The 19,216-nt window shown below is 40.1% G+C and overlaps 1 protein-coding gene across 2 annotated transcripts in view; it reads right to left on the bottom strand.

The window, feature by feature from the left end:
- Positions 1-19,216, bottom strand: part of LOC111869092 (coiled-coil and C2 domain-containing protein 2A) — a 111,179-nt gene that overhangs the window by 64,220 nt on the left and 27,743 nt on the right. Inside the window, exons 1-5 of one of the 2 annotated variants that reach the window (XM_023860308.2) lie at positions 6,812-7,061; positions 6,374-6,646; positions 5,436-5,606; positions 5,251-5,346; positions 4,103-4,195 (exon numbers count right to left, since the gene is read on the bottom strand). In XM_023860308.2, coding sequence (XP_023716076.1) covers positions 4,103-4,195; positions 5,251-5,346; positions 5,436-5,606; positions 6,374-6,646; positions 6,812-6,925 — 747 coding nt within the window. In that variant the 5' untranslated portion in view covers positions 6,926-7,061. Of the gene's footprint in view, positions 1-4,102; positions 4,196-5,250; positions 5,347-5,435; positions 5,607-6,373; positions 6,647-6,811; positions 7,062-19,216 lie in introns of those variants that run through there. The other variant, XM_033753285.1, reaches the window with a different exon arrangement.

Below are 19,216 nucleotides of genomic sequence, written 5' to 3'. Positions count from 1 at the left end.
CAGCATTTTATGGAACCCAAAGGTTCATTACCGTGTTCACAAGAGCCCTCCACTGGTCCCTGTCCTAAGCCAGATCAATCCAATCCATACCATCCCATCCTATCTCTCTAAGATTAATTTTAATATTGTCCACCTACCTACATCTTGGTCTTCCTAGTGGTCTCTTTCCTTCTGGCTTTCCCACCAATATCCTATATGCATTCCTCTTCTCCTCATTCGTGCTACATGCCCTGCCCACCTCATCCTCCTTGACTTGATCATTCTAATTATACTTGGTGAAGAGTACAAGTTATGAAGCTCTTCATTATATCAAATAAATTAAAAAACAAAATAGGAAATGCACATATAACATAATATTTGAGGTATGTTCAGATATTTCATCTTGATGTTGATACTCTGAAAAAACACATTTGGTTCTTTGTATAAAGTGTCCATTATTTTTGTTCAGTTTTAACCAAAACTGCAAAAGTTGACAGGTTTTAGTACAAAGCCCCAATATAAACGGTCAAAAAATGCATTCAGTGGAAGCTGGATTGTTTCATGTGGACCAACAGATGGACACACAGACATACAAACATGATGAAGCCAATAGGTGCTTTTCACAATTTTTGGAAACAGCCTAAGATAGAAAATTACTCCAGATAGCAGTTCACACCATATTCATTACGAGCATAGAGTAGGTCATACCCTGCCAACACTTTTAATCAGAAAAGTTTGGTCAGTCTGAGACAGTTCATTCAGGTATTCGCTAATATAAAAACTGAATCCATGTGCCTCATATGTAAAAATAAATTTTATAAAATATAAATGTGCCCAATTAACATATATTTCAACACAAATCCATCTAATTTTTGAGACATCTGAACACTATATCAATATTAAATGATACTTTAGAATGTTCTATAAAAGATGCTATTGATGATTTCTGTGAATTACTGACCATTCATCTAATAAACTGTAATTTCAACTTTCTTTTGTGTGCCTTCTGCAACATAATAATACAAAATTTTCATTTACACTAAAAATGCATCTTTTACTTTTCTTGCAGCCCAAAGTTCTCAGCTACACAAGTTGGTTCAAATAGGAACTGTTTGGGAAGTACCTGGTTTGAATCTTAGCAAAGGTGCAGCATGTCAGAGCATATACATTAATTTCCTCAGTCCCAGAACAGTACCTTGGAATAGAATGCACTTGTTTGCAGTTCTTCATACATTATCAGCCTTTTCATTTCATTTGAAGTTAAATAACATCCAGTGTTAAAAAACTGAACCACAAAGAAGTCCACATGCACTATTAATAACGGTGCTACATGCAGGAGCTTGTGGCATGCTCTGATTAACACAGAATTTACCATGCGGTGTTAGACCATTTACCTACACAAGTTTCAAGCAATAAAGTAGTCTACAGCAGATTCTATTTTGAAAATACTGAAAATATATTGTCTGACTGAAAACAAAAATTACTGCATCTTCAACTTGCATTGTTTGAATGGTTGTGAAAATTCAGACATTCAAGAAATATACAATTAGAGTGAATTCAGTGTTGGTGTGAAGAAAAAGCTTTAATTAACTGGAAACAAATATTTTCAGGGTTGGGCTAGCAGGCACACTACATAGACATGCTCAGGGCTGATACCTACAAAATCAATGCTGTTATCTTGCAGTGCTTCTGTGACTAACATATTTACATTTTAATTTCATGGGAGGTTTATAAAATGTATTGAGAAAAAATACATGCTATAACACAGATTTACTGAGCAGTCTAGAGTAACTTTAATGCTCTGGACTTGTTTTAAGATAATACTCAACTCAGATACAAGGCAGGTTACAGCCACCTTCACTGAGATTTTGTGTGGTTTTTCTCAGCCCCCCCCCCAAACCAACAAAGTGCTGTATAGCATCTTTAAATAGTCCGTTACTACTTTCTTCCAAATCCTTACATACTCACCATCATCATCTATCTTGACTCATTTGATGCTACATAACCTCTTCAGTAGGCAGCACTGTTAAGTAATACACAAGTAATGCCTTTTCTAAAAACTTGTTTGCAATATTCTAATGTTTGGTTTTCATATAGGGCCAAAACATTTGTCACCTGACTTTTGATAAGTTTTCTAGTACGTGTCAGCTGTCTGCTGGCATGAATCAACTGTTTGCCAGTATGTGTACCAGTTACAAAAAGCATGGCATAAAGAATCAATCATAGCATAAATTCAGATCAACTTTGCTGCAGGCATAGCCTAAATGCTGTTGCTACTTTCATCCTCTACTTTCAACTATTTTTTTTTTTTTGGTAAGAAACATGCTATTTGTCTTCTAAAACATTTAATAGGGACACAGGTGATGGTTTGAACCAATCAACCCTCTAAAACTACTGTCCTTTATTTAAAATTATAAAGTTACACATAAATGTCCAGAGCAAAGAACACTTCTCCCAATTTCTTATACACTTCTAGGTTACATCATATAAAAGTTTCATTTTAGTCACTTCAGGCATTAATTTTTTAACCTTTTTTGTTCTCTCCTATAAAATTATGCTATCTGCACATGACTGGTTCTTGCACCAAGCCCTTCTGTTGTTAGCACACTTTGAAATAGTGGAATGTCTACAATTCCACTCTCGATGTGTATCCGAGAACCAATTTACAAATTAACATTATAGTCTCATGTTTAGTCAGAGATACTGAATGCTTCTTAACTTTTCTTCATTAATTTAAAGGCATACATAACCCAAAAACCTCACAACATATGATTTTCTTGAGTGGATATTTGTTATTCAATTGGTCAAAATATTTATCTTTATAGAACCCCCAAGGTTCATCACCATGTGTAAAAAATCCCACACACTATCAGAAGCTACTTACATTCAGCTGACATCATATCCAATCTGCCTACGGTCTATTTTAAAATTATCCTCCCACCTATGTCAAGTTGTCCAAAATGGGCTCTTCCTTCATCTTTTTCCTCTCACAATTTAATATATATTTCTCACTCACCCCATATATGCTATATGTCCTGCCAATCTCATTCTTATTAATCTAAACACCTTAATAATATCTGGTGAAGAGTACAAATTATGAAGCTCCTCATTATGTAAAATTCTCCAGTTCCTTGTTATTTCATCTCTCTTAGGTCAAAAAATTCTGCTTGACACTTTGTTTTCTGACACCCACAATCTACGTTCTTCCTTCATAAGAGTAAGAGACAAAGTTTCACACCATACAAAAGGGCAGGTAAAATTAAAAAAAAATTACATTTCAATCCTTTAGATTTTAGACAGAAAAGAATGTCAGCTGAAAAGTACTGAACATTTCCTAAGTTAATGTTTCTGGATGTGCCTCACAGTATTGTGTTATCATGCTCATAGTTCTCCAGGCATGCTATTACATATCATGACCTCCAAGTTAAAATCTGACTACCAGCAAGGGAATGAAATTCCATAATTCTGGATGCTAAACATGAATCTGTTATTAATGTTCTTTTGAAACTTAATAAATTTGCGGGGAAGCCCTTTCTGTGGGGATCACCAGATGGCAAGGAACATCAATAATATAAGGGTCAAGAAATGAAGAAAAGTAGTTCATTTGAGGTCAGTTTTAATGTTGTCCAAATCTGTCTACATAATTTCCTTTATACTGGGCATGCTTTCTGTCTTGTAAGTATGTTCTCCAAAAGGGATAAAGAAAGCCCAGTAAAATACTGCGCACATAATACAGAATAAAATGCCTTTGCAATATGGATATGCTGAAAGAATGGGAGAACATTGGAGGTGGGTAAAACAATTAATTCACTGGATACCAACAAGAAGACACAAATGTGTGATACAGGGTGTTTATAAAATAAGTAAAGGAATTTGAATACAGGCAACTGGAATGTCTGAGAATTGTGGAGTACATGAATGAAGGAATTATGGAAATGGGAAAACTTCAAAAAGAAGAGAAATATTGGATTCAAAGGTGCATATTTTTGATAATCAGAATGTATTAGTATTTTATTTACCAAAACTTAAAGAAAGCACTTTCATATACACTTGTTACATGCTATACAGTGCAGGCTAGAACATAGTTACTGTGAAAATTATACAATATATCACAACACAGTACCTCTTTCACAGCTTCAATTGTTTCCTTCCACCTTGCCTTCACTTCTTCATGTCTCTCCAGTGCATCTCCGACTTGAGCTTCTTCTTTCCGAAGCTGAAATAAATATATGTACATATATTCAAAATAACTGAGAAGCTTAACCATTTTTACGCCAAAAATAATTTTCTACCTAACAGGACAAATATGTAATACTCATCTCAGACTTGTGTTTAATCATGAACTTCTATATTAAAATTTTATTAAAGAATTCACTCATTTGGAAAAACTTCATTACAATTATTATTATTATAAAGTGATTTTAGGGTAACATTACAAATTCAATTATACCACTAGGTTTTAAATGCCAATACAAACATAAGATAAGAATGACATCCTTACTAATGTCTGATAATCATCCTTACATTTTGCAATTCACAAAGAATTCCCAAATAAACAAATACAAAAAAATAATATAACAAGACAAAATGTAAAGCGTTAATAAAATTTTCATTAAAATAATTCTGCTTCTTGCAGTAATACAAGAACTGAAGTGTCTACACTCTTGAAACAGTTCTTCTGGCTCCAGTGGGCTAGTGCCATGTCTCAAACAGTTCTTCTGGCTCCAGTGGGCTAGTGCCATGTCTCAAACAGTTCTTCTGGCTCCAGTGGGCTAGTGCCATGTCTCAAACAGTTCTTCTGGCTCCAGTGGGCTAGTGCCATGTCTCAAACAGTTCTTCTGGCTCCAGTGGGCTAGTGCCATGTCTCAAACAGTTCTTCTGGCTCCAGTGGGCTAGTGCCATGTCTCAAACAGTTCTTCTGGCTCCAGTGGGCTAGTGCCATGTCTCAAACAGTTCTTCTGGCTCCAGTGGGCTAGTGCCATGTCTCAAACAGTTCTTCTGGCTCCAGTGGGCTAGTGCCATGTCTCAAACAGTTCTTCTGGCTCCAGTGGGCTAGTGCCATGTCTCAAACAGTTCTTCTGGCTCCAGTGGGCTAGTGCCATGTCTCAAACAGTTCTTCTGGCTCCAGTGGGCTAGTGCCATGTCTCAAACAGTTCTTCTGGCTCCAGTGGGCTAGTGCCATGTCTCAAACAGTTCTTCTGGCTCCAGTGGGCTAGTGCCATGTCTCAAACAAATCACTTATTACAAGTAAAACAATAAAATGCCACTTACGAGATCATCAAAACATGAACCACTGGGCTGATTCAAACGTCTGCGTCTCAAGCGTGAGCGAGTATGCGTCTCAATCACTGAAGTTCCAGCACGTTCCTACACAAAAGATAACAAAACAATTTAAATCCCAGATACTTTAAAGAAAGAAAAGAAAAACAATCACTCAAATTAAAGTACCAGCTTACCCGCACAGCTTGAAATCGGTCTCTCAGTCTATCTCGATATGATCGGCTATCTGATTGCGGAGTGAAACTCCTACTGCCCTCTATAGATGATTCTCCAAGCGAATGTCTGCTGCCAGTGCTCATGATATCTTTAGATTCCATTTCATCCTTACTTAAATGATCCAGGGTGCCCTGGAATGAGCATGGCCTCCAGTTAACAATTACACTTGTAATTAAGCATATTAAAGTAAATTACAATTATACAAACGTGTGCAACAAAATCTGCCTATAACACACCCATTCCCTAAAAATCAAACTCTACATCCTGAAATTATGTGCTGTAACATTATACTGCAAGATCTGAATAGAATCAAGAGACAAGCTTCTTATTCATGGAAATTTTTTCCCCTATTTTTAGTGTATGGTAGGATGCCTGAATGAAGAATTTGGAAAGAGAGAAGGAAGTAATTCATGGCCTAGTTTAAAGTCTCATTTCCTGTAGGGACTGAAGAACACTAAGAAAATCATATTAATCTGTGTTGCTTATGACAATAATCTTTCAGTATCTCGTATATAATCATAATGATGTAATGGCCACAGTTTTCATTCATTAAAAATTGAACAGTTTTACAATACAGTGACCATATCCCTCTGACTCTGAAGTATAAATCCTTATGAAACCATGTATAGCCAAACTTCTTGTGAACATTTTATATGCTGAAATAAACATAACATTCGTATGGAAGAACACAAGAAATTAAATTAAAAGTTCAAATTCATTGGAAAAATATATATACATGCATAAAATATAATGAAGAAAACATATCTTAACTTCAAAAATACAATTACAGATTTCTGTCAGTAAATAATTACAAAAAAAGTACAACTTGTCATCATATAGCTTCAATATATGCTATAACTACCAATAGGAACCAATGTATCATCCTGGTATCTGCTACCTTATTTGTCCGAGAAAGATATGATACCGGTGTTGAACTCTTGTCTCTTCTTAGTGAATAGATATCTTCAACAGTATCTGTTTTTGCAGAATGCCCAACTGAGGGAGATTCTGTGGCAGTCATTTCTCTCCTTCGTTGTCTGCTGCTTCCTACTGTAGACACCGAGCTTCTCGTTGGTGATGTGATGAATGATGATTCTGCTTCATTATCACACACTTGACGTACAGCACTCCTCGATTTTAAACTTATTAATTCTTCTGCCTCATCTTCAATCTGTAAATATTCGCATGCTTTAGTCAGCACTCACAATGTGCAATTTTAAAGCTGTAGTGAAACATTAAAAAATGAATAACGGGTTAAAATTAAGTTTCATATCTGTTAACGTATTCAGTCATAACTACAACGAAAGCTTAAGGAATATATGCAAACGATACTAACCCATGCCGACTGTTTTGAGGTTCGTCTACCCGTGCTTTCAATATGCACTGGAGTTTTTAAATCAGATATGCCTTCCTCCGCATCCAACACATTTCTCCTGCGTCGCTGTGACATAGTTTAATACACGTATAATAATTATTTCTTTAAATTTTGGTCCTCATGTGTTACATTCGCTTAAAATTAGAACAAATTGAAAACAGCGTCCTTTCCCGTCGCCATAACACGTTTACAGGGCTGCCACAAGAGAAACGCCAGTTCCAATAATTGCGTCACATGTATTAGCTTACATTATACTCTTCGGTGATGCTTTAACTAAAATTATTGCTCATTCCCAACTTATGCCTCCAAAACTTTACATTTTATGCCTATAATATTTCAACATTCATTAAACATCAGTATGTATTAAAGTGAAATGTTTTCTTCTTCAAAATTGGATAACTTGTAAGTGTAGCAAACTTTTAAACAGACAATGTCAATTTGGCGCGTGATCACCTATTCATGAATATATTATCTTGTAAGTGTGAAGTACGGAATTTCATTTCTTCAAACAAATTATTTTGCCATTTGTTCGTCGGAATTTCTACTATATTGAAGACAATGCTATAGGCAGTGAATGAAAGCACGTTTTTAGAGTATTTGCATATTTCTCTACGTTTTATATTTCCAGGGGCTTTGGATGTAAGTATTAACAAAAGTTTTCTAGAATAAATGTCTGTGTTGAGAAGTAAGCACAAAATTTCAACTCCTTACTTTGTTACAGCTATGTAAAGCTGGATAGTGCAGCCTTTCAGTAGGGACTGGGGAAAATGACTACTCATATTCCGACTGTGGAAGTCTTAATTTGTCTATGTGAGTATATTTGGGGGCACGTGGTAGCGTAGTTGGTTTAGGCACTTATGCTACAGACTGGAAGGTTTCGGGATCGAATCCAGATGAGGTCATTGGATTTTTTACAATTTACCTAATCCTTCCAACTGCACTGTGGCCCTGGGGTCGACTCACCTCTAACAGAAATGAGTACCAGGAATATTCTTGGAATGGTCTTGGGGGTAAAGGGCGGCCGGCGCGTAGGGCTGACAACCTTAACGCCATCTATGAGCCGATTATCTAGAAAATGTGGGAACCTCAACATCTAACAACCCTATGGGCTTCCATGGCCTGTTACAGGGATAAATTTACTTTACTTTTTTTTACTATGTGAGTATGTTTTTTCTTGAAGAACTTCGTACAACTGTTTTGGACCCGTCCATGATCATTGTGATTATAGTAAACCATCGTTTAGTAGTAACAGAAGCAATTTAGTACTTATTGTAGCCTACTTTCCTCTCTTAAGGAATGCTGTATGTGTGTGGGCGTGCATACATGTGAAAACCTTTCAGAGTTTGAGCCTATTGACCTATTATCGCGAAACTTGGTGTGAATGTTATGGCAGTGAAGTCCATTCAAAGTTTATGTATTATTTACATTTCCTACAATTTCGGACGCACGAACGAAGCAAAACTAGCGCGAATGAATATTGGGGCCTGAAGCGATGTATGGTAAAGGAGCTTGAAATAATTTTATAGCATTAGAAAGAACAACGTGGAAGATGAATGAAATCTATAGCCCAATTTTTATAGCGATAATTAATGAACCGTTGATGCGAGGCGTGTGAAATTTGATACAGAGATAGATCATTAACAAGCCTACAACTTCGGTGTAAAACATTGTTTGTAAGTAAAAGGGAAACTACAAACATGGCGACACGATTGTATAGATGTTTGTGGTTATGTCCAAAGCTATCGTAGACGAAACCATCATTTAAGTAATAAGTTATTCAGTAACAGAAAATAAAACTTACTATTTCTACTACTGAAACTGGCAATAGTAAAAATGAAAAGTTGTCCCTGTGCTTAACTAATTAAGCACTACGCCATGAAGGCGTATGGGGAAATGGATGTATAGATCTACGTTTTCTTGACCTCTGCACTAGCTGGAGGTGAGTGGTCTGCTTCACCGCGTAGTAATAATAACAGTAATAAATTACGGCAGTCGTCGTTATTTTACGTTCTTTTTGTTATTGTTATTGTACCACGTCAATATTTTCCCGTAATTGTAAGAACTTCTGTAAACCAGAGGAGCTGAAGTCCATATGTTCTGGGCCCCGCCGCAGGCTTCTGATTTCTTAAAGCTAACTCAGAGAAACAGTGGGACGGAATGTTCTCTAACTCACCAATTCCGAAAGCTTGAGAAGCTAATAGTCGCTCAGATAATCATAAATTCTTTGCCTTTAATGTAAAACGGTAACCCGATTGTGCACTACAGTGATCACCAGAGCTCGGCACCAGATTCGTCCTTCCATCTACTCCTAGATCTTTTTTTTTTTTTTTAAGTTTATTTGGGTGGGGCGATACTGAGTCCACTTGGTACGTCGGCCACTGTTGGCTTATTGTACCAGCCCCGGATGATCTATAAGTGTGGAGCAGTCGGTGGAATGAGAATTGGTAAGAGAAACCGAAGTACTCGGAGAAAACCTGCCCCAGTGCCGCTTTGTTCACCATAAATCCCACATGACCCGACCAGGGCTCGAGCCCGGGCCACCACGATGGGAACCCGGCAACTAACCGCCTGAGTTATGGCATGCCCCACGGCTAAATCTTCGAGATTATCTTCTCTTTCAGGATTTAAAACGTTCTTTAGTGTGTATAGTTATTGAGAGCGTGGGAGGGCGTGGTCTCAGACGGAAGTAGCAGTCCTGCTAGGAGCATGGAATTCTACCGGCATTTGGTTTGTGTCCTGTGTGTGTAAAGGGCCGATCCTCCATCCAAGCAATCTTACCAAATGCCTACAATATTCATTGTTTCAGGACCAGTTCTGAATTGGAACTGGCTAAAAAACAAATAAGGAACTTCAGTATTTAACTCAAGATATTTGGTACCTGAAATAGCGAAAATGGAACTAGGCTGTGGAACTGAGTTGTTATTTCTGTCGCTGGTATTTCAGAGCTCGGTGTTCAGTGAGACGAGACAGGCCGCGTGTGATAACATGAAGGCGCACGTGCGGGCCAACTGCGCGGCTCTTCCTCATGCTACTATCACTAACGCCTTCTATTTTTCACCGGGAAGTAAATTCTGCTGCGCTAAACTACAGCCACGCCAGGAAACCGAAAAGAAACACTACAAAAGACAAACAAAAAAAATTAATGTGGTGTCTGTGAGTTGCTTTTCTTTGGAACGAGAATGCTGCATTGTGGATCCGCTCCTGACATCGCAGTCTCAACACCTGCACTGTAATTATTTTCTTTTCGAACACACTACGAAGGAAAAAGAAAGAACATTGTTTTCGAAAATGTATTCGAAGGCCAAAGGCTAAGAAATACAGTAAGAAAAGGAAGAATTACACGCGGAAGTGACTGTCAGAATGCAGTGGCATTGCGGACATTAATTTTCCCACGCGGTGCGACGATCGTCACACAAGTTTGAAGCCGCGCCCTAATGGAATCCTGCTTCTGCTACTGATGTTTATTTCCTCTGTTTCAGCTTTCATAACTCAGTTCATTTGTATGGTGGATCTGAACACTACAACGTTAAGACTACGGTGAAAGTGGCGGCATCTGTACACATCCATTAACGCTGACGTTCTTTATATGTGTTCTGGAAAGTTAGAATTTCGGAGAACTTTCAGATGTCCCTGGTTCGATTCCCGGCGCTACCAGATTTTCTGAGAAGTAGTGGGTCTTTAACGGGGTCCACACAGCCTTATGAGGATAATTTTGGAGCTATTTCAAGAAAATAGCGGCTCCGGTCTAGAAAACCGAAATTAACGGCCGTGGGGATTCGTTGCGATGACCATGCGACACCCTCCGTCCGCTAAAGTTGGCACTAACTTTGCTGACAGGCGGCGGTCGCGGTATAGTTCGCTTGCGGACTAAAGCCACGGAGTTTTATCGGAATTTCTGTTTCTTGTTCGCAGGGCCGGGTTTACAGTAAAAATATGGAAGCCCCTATGAGAAACAACAAATGCAGATTATGGCAATCCTATATTTTTGCTCTTATTTCTTATAATTGAAAGTACAAACAAATTTTCTTGAATGTCTCAGTAAGATCTCTGTAATCTGTTTCCGTTTTATAGACGCCCCCTTCTCCCCCCCCCTTAAATTCGGCCCTTATTTTTCGTTATAATTCTCCTCTGATTCTGTAAGTGAATGCAGTAGGCATCTAGCATAATGACCTCCTTCCAGATCCTTATTCCGAATGTCGTAGTTCAGTTTTTGTACTCCTGCTTCGTATTCTGGACGGTCCAGTTTCGAATCTCCGCTTCGCACAGTCTCTCAGGGAACTACAGTTTACAGTAGCACATTGAAAGCGACCACAATCACTTCCCTTAACATCCTTACTAGTTCAGCAGTGTAGTTATCCTATTCGATCTATACGGATGATGCAACGTCGTTAAATAACCCAAGAATCTATTAGCCAGATACTACTTTACTTGCATTAAATGATTATCTTTCAGGTTCAATCGACACTGCTTAGCTTAACATGTACAAAAAAAAACAACAAACTCCGTGATTTTAGTCTGCAAGCGAACTATACCGACCGAGCAACCATCACTTGTCGGAGAAGTTAGTGCCAACTTTAGCGAATAGAGGGTATCGCGTGGTCAGCGGAACGGGTCTCCACGGCCGTTAATTTCGGTTTTCTAGACCGGAGCCGTTATTTCCTTGAAATAGCTCCTCAATTATCCTCACGAGGCTGAGTGGACCCCGTTCCAGACACACTACTTCTCAGAAAATCTGGTAGCGCAAGGAATCGATCCCGGGAGCTCTGGATCTGTAGCCAGGAACTCTGACCACTAGACCACAGAGGCGGTCTGCTTAACCTGTTCAATTGGGAAATTGGGAATACCTTTCCTGTTAAATGTTCTGTACCCTGTATACTTTTCCGGCCCTGATTTCACTGTCTCTTGTTTTTCCGACACAAAATGAATTCATATGCTGTCATGCACATGTGAATACAGTTATTTGCATTTTTTCGCATTCATTAGGCACGAATGTACGTCACCTCACCTGCGGTCACATGAATGGATCACCATAACAATGGGAACCCCTGTTGGTGATTACAATTATCATATCGGACAGTGGCAGGAAGAGAGACAGAGAGGCCATAGGAAGGCGTGTACAGAAGCGCAGGAAGAAGGCCTATCTTTCGCGGAACTCGTAAGGGCACTTAAAATTTGTGCCCACAAAAACGCAGCCCTCCAAAACTAGTAGGTAAGTGACCTCGATTTACTTAAAGATACTTTATGAACTTCCGAGGACTAAGAAGATCTCTGTCTTGTAGCAATACGGCGTTATGTCCCAAAAGATGGAACTCTTCATATCCACCTCTAGGGCAACCTCAAATTCTGAGGCACTGATGAGAAGAATATTATATACAGTGAGCTGAAACGGTTTGGGAAAAAGTATTCGTGATATACGTGAAGTAGGACCACTACATCGGAATTCACCTGGAAGGGGAGGAAAGTCATACGAAACCTAAGTCTTGATTCGCCTTCCAAGATTCGAAATCCAGAACTGTTAATTGCATGTCATATTAAAATATTACGATCTTCAAACAGGCCTGTGGTCCTATATGGGTGTGAAACTTTGTCTCTGACATTAAGGGAGGAACATAGACTGATGGTGTTTGAGAACAGGGTGTTCAGGAGAATATCTGGACCGAAGAGAGATGAAGTGAAGGAGGTTGGAGAAAACTGCATAATGAGGAGCTTCATAACTTGTACTCCTCGTCAATATAATTAGAATTATCAAGTCAAGGAGGATGAGATGGGCAGGGAATGTTGCACGAAGGGGTCGAAGAGGAATACATATAGTATATTGATAGGAAAGCCAGAAAGAAAGAAACCACTAGGAAGACCAAGACGTAAGGCAGTGGACAATATTAAAATGGATCTTAGAGATGCAGGATGGAGTGGTATGGACTGGATCGATTTGGTTAGAGATAGGGACCAGTGGAGGGCTCTTATTATTATGGTAATGAACCTTCGGGTTACATAAAATGCCGGGAAGTTCGTGAGTGGCTTCTCAAGAAGGGCTCAGCGCCGCGAAGTTAGTTTTAGTTAGATCTTCAAACAGGCCTAATGTCTCACCCGTCAGTAGATATACTGTATACGTGATGTAGGCAGGCTAAAATCTTTATTAACTCTCTTGTATAGCTTTAGATGTAGTTAATAAATGAAACAATTACTGTAACACCTTACGTCAATTAACTTTGAGTAGGTATATTTTTTAACTTAACAGATGCCGTGATTCCCCTGAAGACATAAGGAATAGGTCAAACATGTATAGAATATATAATACCAAATATATTTTATGATTTTAATATGATTAAATACACGGTAATTAAATGCTAGCCTTCATTTCAAACAAAGTCCTGAAGATTCAAATAAGATCTCTCCTTTCAATTGGATGAGCATAAAACAGTTGATTATTAGTAGGTTTCTCTCTGTGGTCTAGTGGTCAGAGTTCCTGGCTACAGATCCAGAGGTCCCGGATTCGATTCCCGGAACTACCAGATTTTCTGAGAAGTAGTAGGTCTGGAAGGGGGTCCACTCAGCCTCGTGAGGATAATTGAGGAGCTACTTGAATGGAAAAGTAGTGGCTCTGGTCTAGAAAACCGAGATTAACGGCCGTGGGGATTCGTTGCGCTGACCACGTGACACCCTCTATCCGCAAAAGTTGGCACTAACGTCGCTGACAAACGGCGGTCGCTCGGTCGGCATAGTTCGCTTGCGGAGGGGATTCGTTGCGCTTTTGTTTGTTTGTTTGTTTGTTTGTTTGTTTGTTGTTCTTTTATTCTAACTATATCCCGTGACGACGCCCGCTCTGCTATATCGTGAGGCTATTCAGGTTTGTATATTCTGCACCCAGTTTTAATTCATTAAACTTTGAGATAATAAGCATTTAAGGATCTGAATAAGCAGGTTTCGTTCATACATCATATTTCGTTGCGATGAGTTCATGCTACATTCAGTTCTTTCTGTGCGCATTCATAAATCCTAGTGTGTGTATGCAACGACAGGACATGCATGGGTTGTAAATTGTTCCAAGTCACGGTGTAATTACTGCACGCCTTTCCGCCATTTCCTGTTTGTATTTTCTGTGATTTTGTCTGCGTATGTGTGTGTGTGTCGGCCTAATTCTACAGATGGTTGCATCCGCGGAACGCTCTGCCGCCACTGCATGAAGTAATCATGGTACAAGCAGACATTTTCTGTCTGTCCTTACCACTTATTCTCTCTTTTTGCTTGTAACCTGTTTGAAATCCGTGGCGCCATTTTGCGATTCCTCGAAACCGTCGAGACGACACGATCAGACTCGCATGATTTACACATTTGAAACAACGGTAAGACTGCATGCACGAGTGATACAAATCCTTAGAAAATCTGTAGCCAGAGGCATCAATTGAATTGAATCACTGTTAATCTTCAATGTGACGCAGTCAGAGAGGCCCTGTCCGACGTAAACGTACTGCACATTTCAGGGCCTCTTACGTGGCTTTCCTCTTACCTCTCAACTGACCAGGTTTGGTTATAATTTAACTTCGATTGTCGACAGTGTCAGAGTTATTTCTCTTACACAGCGCCCAGACGGGCTCTGGGGCCCCTCCAGCCTGCTATTCAATGTGTACCGGGGACTCTTTCAGCGGGATAAAGCGGCCGGAACGTGGAGCTGATCGCTCATCTCCATGTAATGTCTAAGTCAAAAATGTTGGAAGTATACCTTCATGTCTCCATGGATTAACTAATTAAATATAGGGACAACTTTACTTTTATCTTTACCTAGATCACATCAGTTTAAGTTAATTACAATTTAGTACAGTTAAGATTGAATTAGGTTTAATCTAGTTTAGCTTAATATTAATTTAATTATTTACCTTCAGTTTAAACTTGTTTAATTTAATTTTGTACAGTATAGATCAATTTAGACCAGATTTGTTTTATTGTAGATTAATTTTAATTCATGTGGGATTTGAAGTTCTGACAGTATTGTTTAAGAACTATAAAGAAGGGTAGCCTGTTGAAAGTCAACCAACTTTTCGGGAAGAACATGCGACCGCCATCTTTCGAATCGAAAAATAAGCCAAGCGAGAAACCAGCGTGAAGCAGGTAGCAGGCAGAATTATGTTCCAGATTCTAGAACTCTTCATAACCACCGCTGTGAGAGCCTCAGATCCTACACAGCGCTATGTCCCAGAAGGTAGAACTCTTCATAACCACCGCTGTGAGAGCCTCAGATCCTACACAGCGCTATGTCCCAGAAGGTAGAACTCTTCATAACCACCGCTGTGAGAGCCTCAGATCCTACACAGCGCTATGTCCCAGAAGGTAGAACTCTTCATAACCACCGCTGTGAGAACCTCACATCCTACACAGCGCTATTTCCCAGAAGACAGAACTCTTCATAACCACCGCTGTGAGAACCTCACATCCTACACAGCGCTATTTCCCAGAAGACAGAACTCTTCATAACCACCGCTGTGAGAACCTCACATCCTACACGGCGCTATGTCCCAGAAGGTAGAACTCTTCATAATCACCGCTGTGAGAACCTCAGATCCTACACAGCGCTATGTCCCAGAAGGTAGAACTCTTCATAAGCACCGCTGTGAGAACCTCACATCCTACACAGTGCTATATCCCAGAAGACAGAACTCTTCATAACCACCTCTGTGAGAACCTCACATCCTACACAGTGCTATATCCCAGAAGGTATAAATCTTCATAACCACCCCTGTGAGAACCTCAGATCCTTCACAGCGCTATATCACAGAAGGTAGAACTCTTCATAAGCACCGCTGTGAGAACCTCGCATCCTACACAGCGCTATATCCCACAAGACAGAACTCTTCATAACCACCGCTGTGAGAACCTCAAATCCTACATTTTGTTATCAACGTACTTTTCTTGTTTTGAAAAAAAAAAGTAGACTTATGCGATCTCCGTGCTGTCTGCGTGTCTGTGTATCCCTCCTATTCTGAATGACTGAACCAATTGTTAAGAAAGTTGTTTATTAAATTATTTAGTCAAGAAGAGTCTCCCTATATAATTATTCATATAAAAATTGTAATACAAATATTATTATCCATTGTCCTGTTTATATTTCAAAACACAACGTTTCGGGGACTGAATTCTATCTCCATCTTAAGGCAAAACCTACTAATTTGAGCACAATCGATAGAGTTACTCCCTACCTCCGGACACTTGAACCAGCACAAAGATAGGGTATATAAACCGAGCACAGCACAAACCATCTGCGAGAGCTAAGACAAAATATTAATGTTCATTCATGATTCTTTATAGAAGTTATTAGGACCCTTATTTGTATCGTAGCTTATCCCTGTGTCCAGGCACCAGATTATGAAGGTACATGAGAAGCGTGGATGCAAAATATGGTACAACTCTTCTATTCAAATTTACTTTTACTGGGGTCGACTTTTTAGCCAGTGATATAAATCGACGTAGACATCAAGTAGCCCGCTAATAGTCATAGTAATTAGTAGAATGAGGTATAGTGCTGCCATCTGCCAGCAGGTAGCGCTGGTAACAGCTGCCTCATTCCGAATATTAAATATTTAAGGAAGTGCGAGAGATCATACCGAATTAAATTGACTGGGGAAGCACAACCCAGTGGGACATGCCACATGGCGCGCCAATCAGCTGCCTTAACAGATGGTCCAGCAAACAGTGACAGTTGTTTGCGACGCAAGTCATATTGCAGTTGTTTTGGAGACATAAATGTGCTCCAGAGCGCTCTACTTATGTCGACTTCAGTTAGTTCTCGAGACTGCACAGGATGACAGATGAATGACGAATTGGAAAGGAAACGTTTGCAGCATAATCGAGGTATTATTCCGGAAATTGCCTGGAAGTTCTGAAGTAAACCACGAATAACCTCAGTCCCTGTTGAGATTCGAACCAAAAACTTCGCCAGTACGATTCAAGAACGATAACGCTATGCTATTCTGTAAGATTTGAGTTGTTTTACGGTGGTGACTATGAAGAATGCCGTCTTCTTGAATGTGGCGTCGTGTAGATACTGTGCTAACCGACGTCCCTCCGAAATGTCGGCATTTTTCGCTATGCTATCCTCTTCAACGGAAATGTGTCACTAAAATTTGTTAGATAGAAATAGTCTGCTAATACTTCGGTTTTGATCACCGTAAATATGAATATTTTATACAGAAATGATTCTTCTTCCTCTTTGGGTTAGCCCATTTTCATAGGTTCCTCTTTGTCGTACCCCATAAGTGTCATTCATTCCAGTACATTGCTTCATAACGTCTATATTCCTTGTCCCTGGTTTCTCCCTTTCACGCCTCCATTTTGTGACCGACATCTTTATGAAAAAGAGAATTCCGTGGCTTCAGTCCGCAAGCGAATTATACCGACCGAGCGACCGCCACTTGTCGGCGAAGTCAGTGCCAACTTTAGCGGATAGAGAGTGTCGCGTGGTCAGCGCAACGAATCCCTACAGCCGTTAATTTCCGTTTTCTAGACCGGAGCCTCTACTTTTCCATTCAAGTAGCTCCTCACGAGGCTGAGTGGACCCCGTTCCAGACCCACTACTTCTCAGAAAGTCTGGTAGCGTCAGGAATCGAACCCGGGACCTCTGGGTCTGTAGCCAGGAAACCTTACCACTAGACCAAATTCCCGCAGTGTAGAGACTGGGCCCTTTGTGCACTGATCTGCCTTCATTTTTGTTGGAATGTATCGCTTGTAACTTTCTTTCCCTGTTTTCCATTTGCTGATTCAGAACCTTTTGTCTTGCTCCCTCAGAAAGGGTGGGGTCCCGTATAAAACCACAGTGTGTCAACCCCTCTCAACCAAATTTGATTGCATTCGCTAGTTAGTCCCCTCTTCCTTCTCCCGCACCCATCAAGCCTAAGGCTGAAAACCCACTGACGCGACTTGTCGCGAGCGGCTAGCCGTACTTTGTCGCGAGCGTCCGTTAGTTGAACATATTAAGCGTGGGACAGCTCTGCCGCCTGTGTGCCGCGTTCCAAAACTTAACCGCGCGCGGCTCATAAAAGCAATACAAATAACGGCCGCGTGCTACAACACTCGACAAACCGCGCGCGGGTTGTCGCGTCAGTGAGTTTTCAGCCTAAGAATTACTTCGCAGGCAGAAGAAGCGAGTCGCCCTGCGTTTCCTGTGGAAAGGAGAAGCTCTGATTTCAATGCAAACTCTGCATTATTAGGAGCCGGGATAGCTCAGTCGGTACATCGACGGCTTACGGTTTCGATTTCCAGTAAGAGCAAGAGATTGTTCTCTGCTCCACGGCGTCCAGACACGCTCTGGGGCCCACCCAGTCTCCTATACAATGCGTACCGTGGACTCTTTCCGCGACGGTAACGCAGCTGAGGCATGAATCTGACCATTCACCTCCATTTAGAGCCGAGTCAAGAATGGTGGAGCTAAACCTCCACTCCCCAACACGTCTATGTGGCATAGAGCTTAATTAATTAAGCACAGGTATACCTTAACCTTAATCTGCACTGTTAGAAGGTAAATGCGCAAGCTTATCACGAACTGACTAATAGTGTGGCGTGTTGTTATGTTTTTCAGTGACGATGCTTGAACTGCGTAGGTTATTTAGCGCGTGACGTAATGGTAAGGTAATCAGGAACGATAAACAGGCAAAGATTTGCAAAGAGGGTTCTTTAATCTGTAGGGCTAGTCTTGAAGGTGCTACTTCGTTTTGTGTTTGTAGACTCTTGGTGTGCTACATTTGTCACTTTCTTATAATGTAGCACATAAAAGAGTCTACAAGAAGGACATGAAGCTGAATTTTGAAGACTGGCCCCGCAATTTAAACCGTTAATCAGTGCAAAAGAATGCTGAAATATATTAATTCATTCATAAATTATTAAGTAGTTGTACTATTTCGGTGTGGAGTCCATGATATGTTCCTTCTCTTACCATATCTCGTTATCATTGAATTATAGTTAGAATTATAAATAGTCCTCCTATTATTAGCACTGGGGCACGCGGTAGCGTAGTTGGTTGACGCACTGTGCTACAATCTGGGAGGTCGCGGATACGGGTCCCGATGAGGTGAATTTTTTTCAATTTACCTAATCCTTCCAGCCGCACTATGGCCCTAGTGTCGACTCAGCCTCTAACAGAAATCAGTACAATAAAGATTTCTAGGGGTAAAGGGCGGCCGGCCGATTGTCTAGAGCAAGGGTCTCCAAATTTTTCGAAACGCGGGCCACATTAGGTAATTCGGCATTTTCAACGGGACGGCTAAAATGAGAAATTAATAACTCTAGGTATATGAGTTTTATTGAAAGCACAGAATTTCATAAACTAAATACAAAGTACGTGAGAATAAATTATCGTATATTAATGACAACAGACAGTAG

This window comes from Cryptotermes secundus, unplaced genomic scaffold, assembly GCF_002891405.2.
Source record: "Cryptotermes secundus unplaced genomic scaffold, Csec_1.0 scaffold546, whole genome shotgun sequence".
Taxonomy (NCBI): Eukaryota; Metazoa; Arthropoda; class Insecta; order Blattodea; family Kalotermitidae; genus Cryptotermes; species Cryptotermes secundus.
The sequence above is the reverse complement of the archived record's forward strand: the minus strand, read 5'-3'. Positions and strand labels throughout refer to the sequence as shown.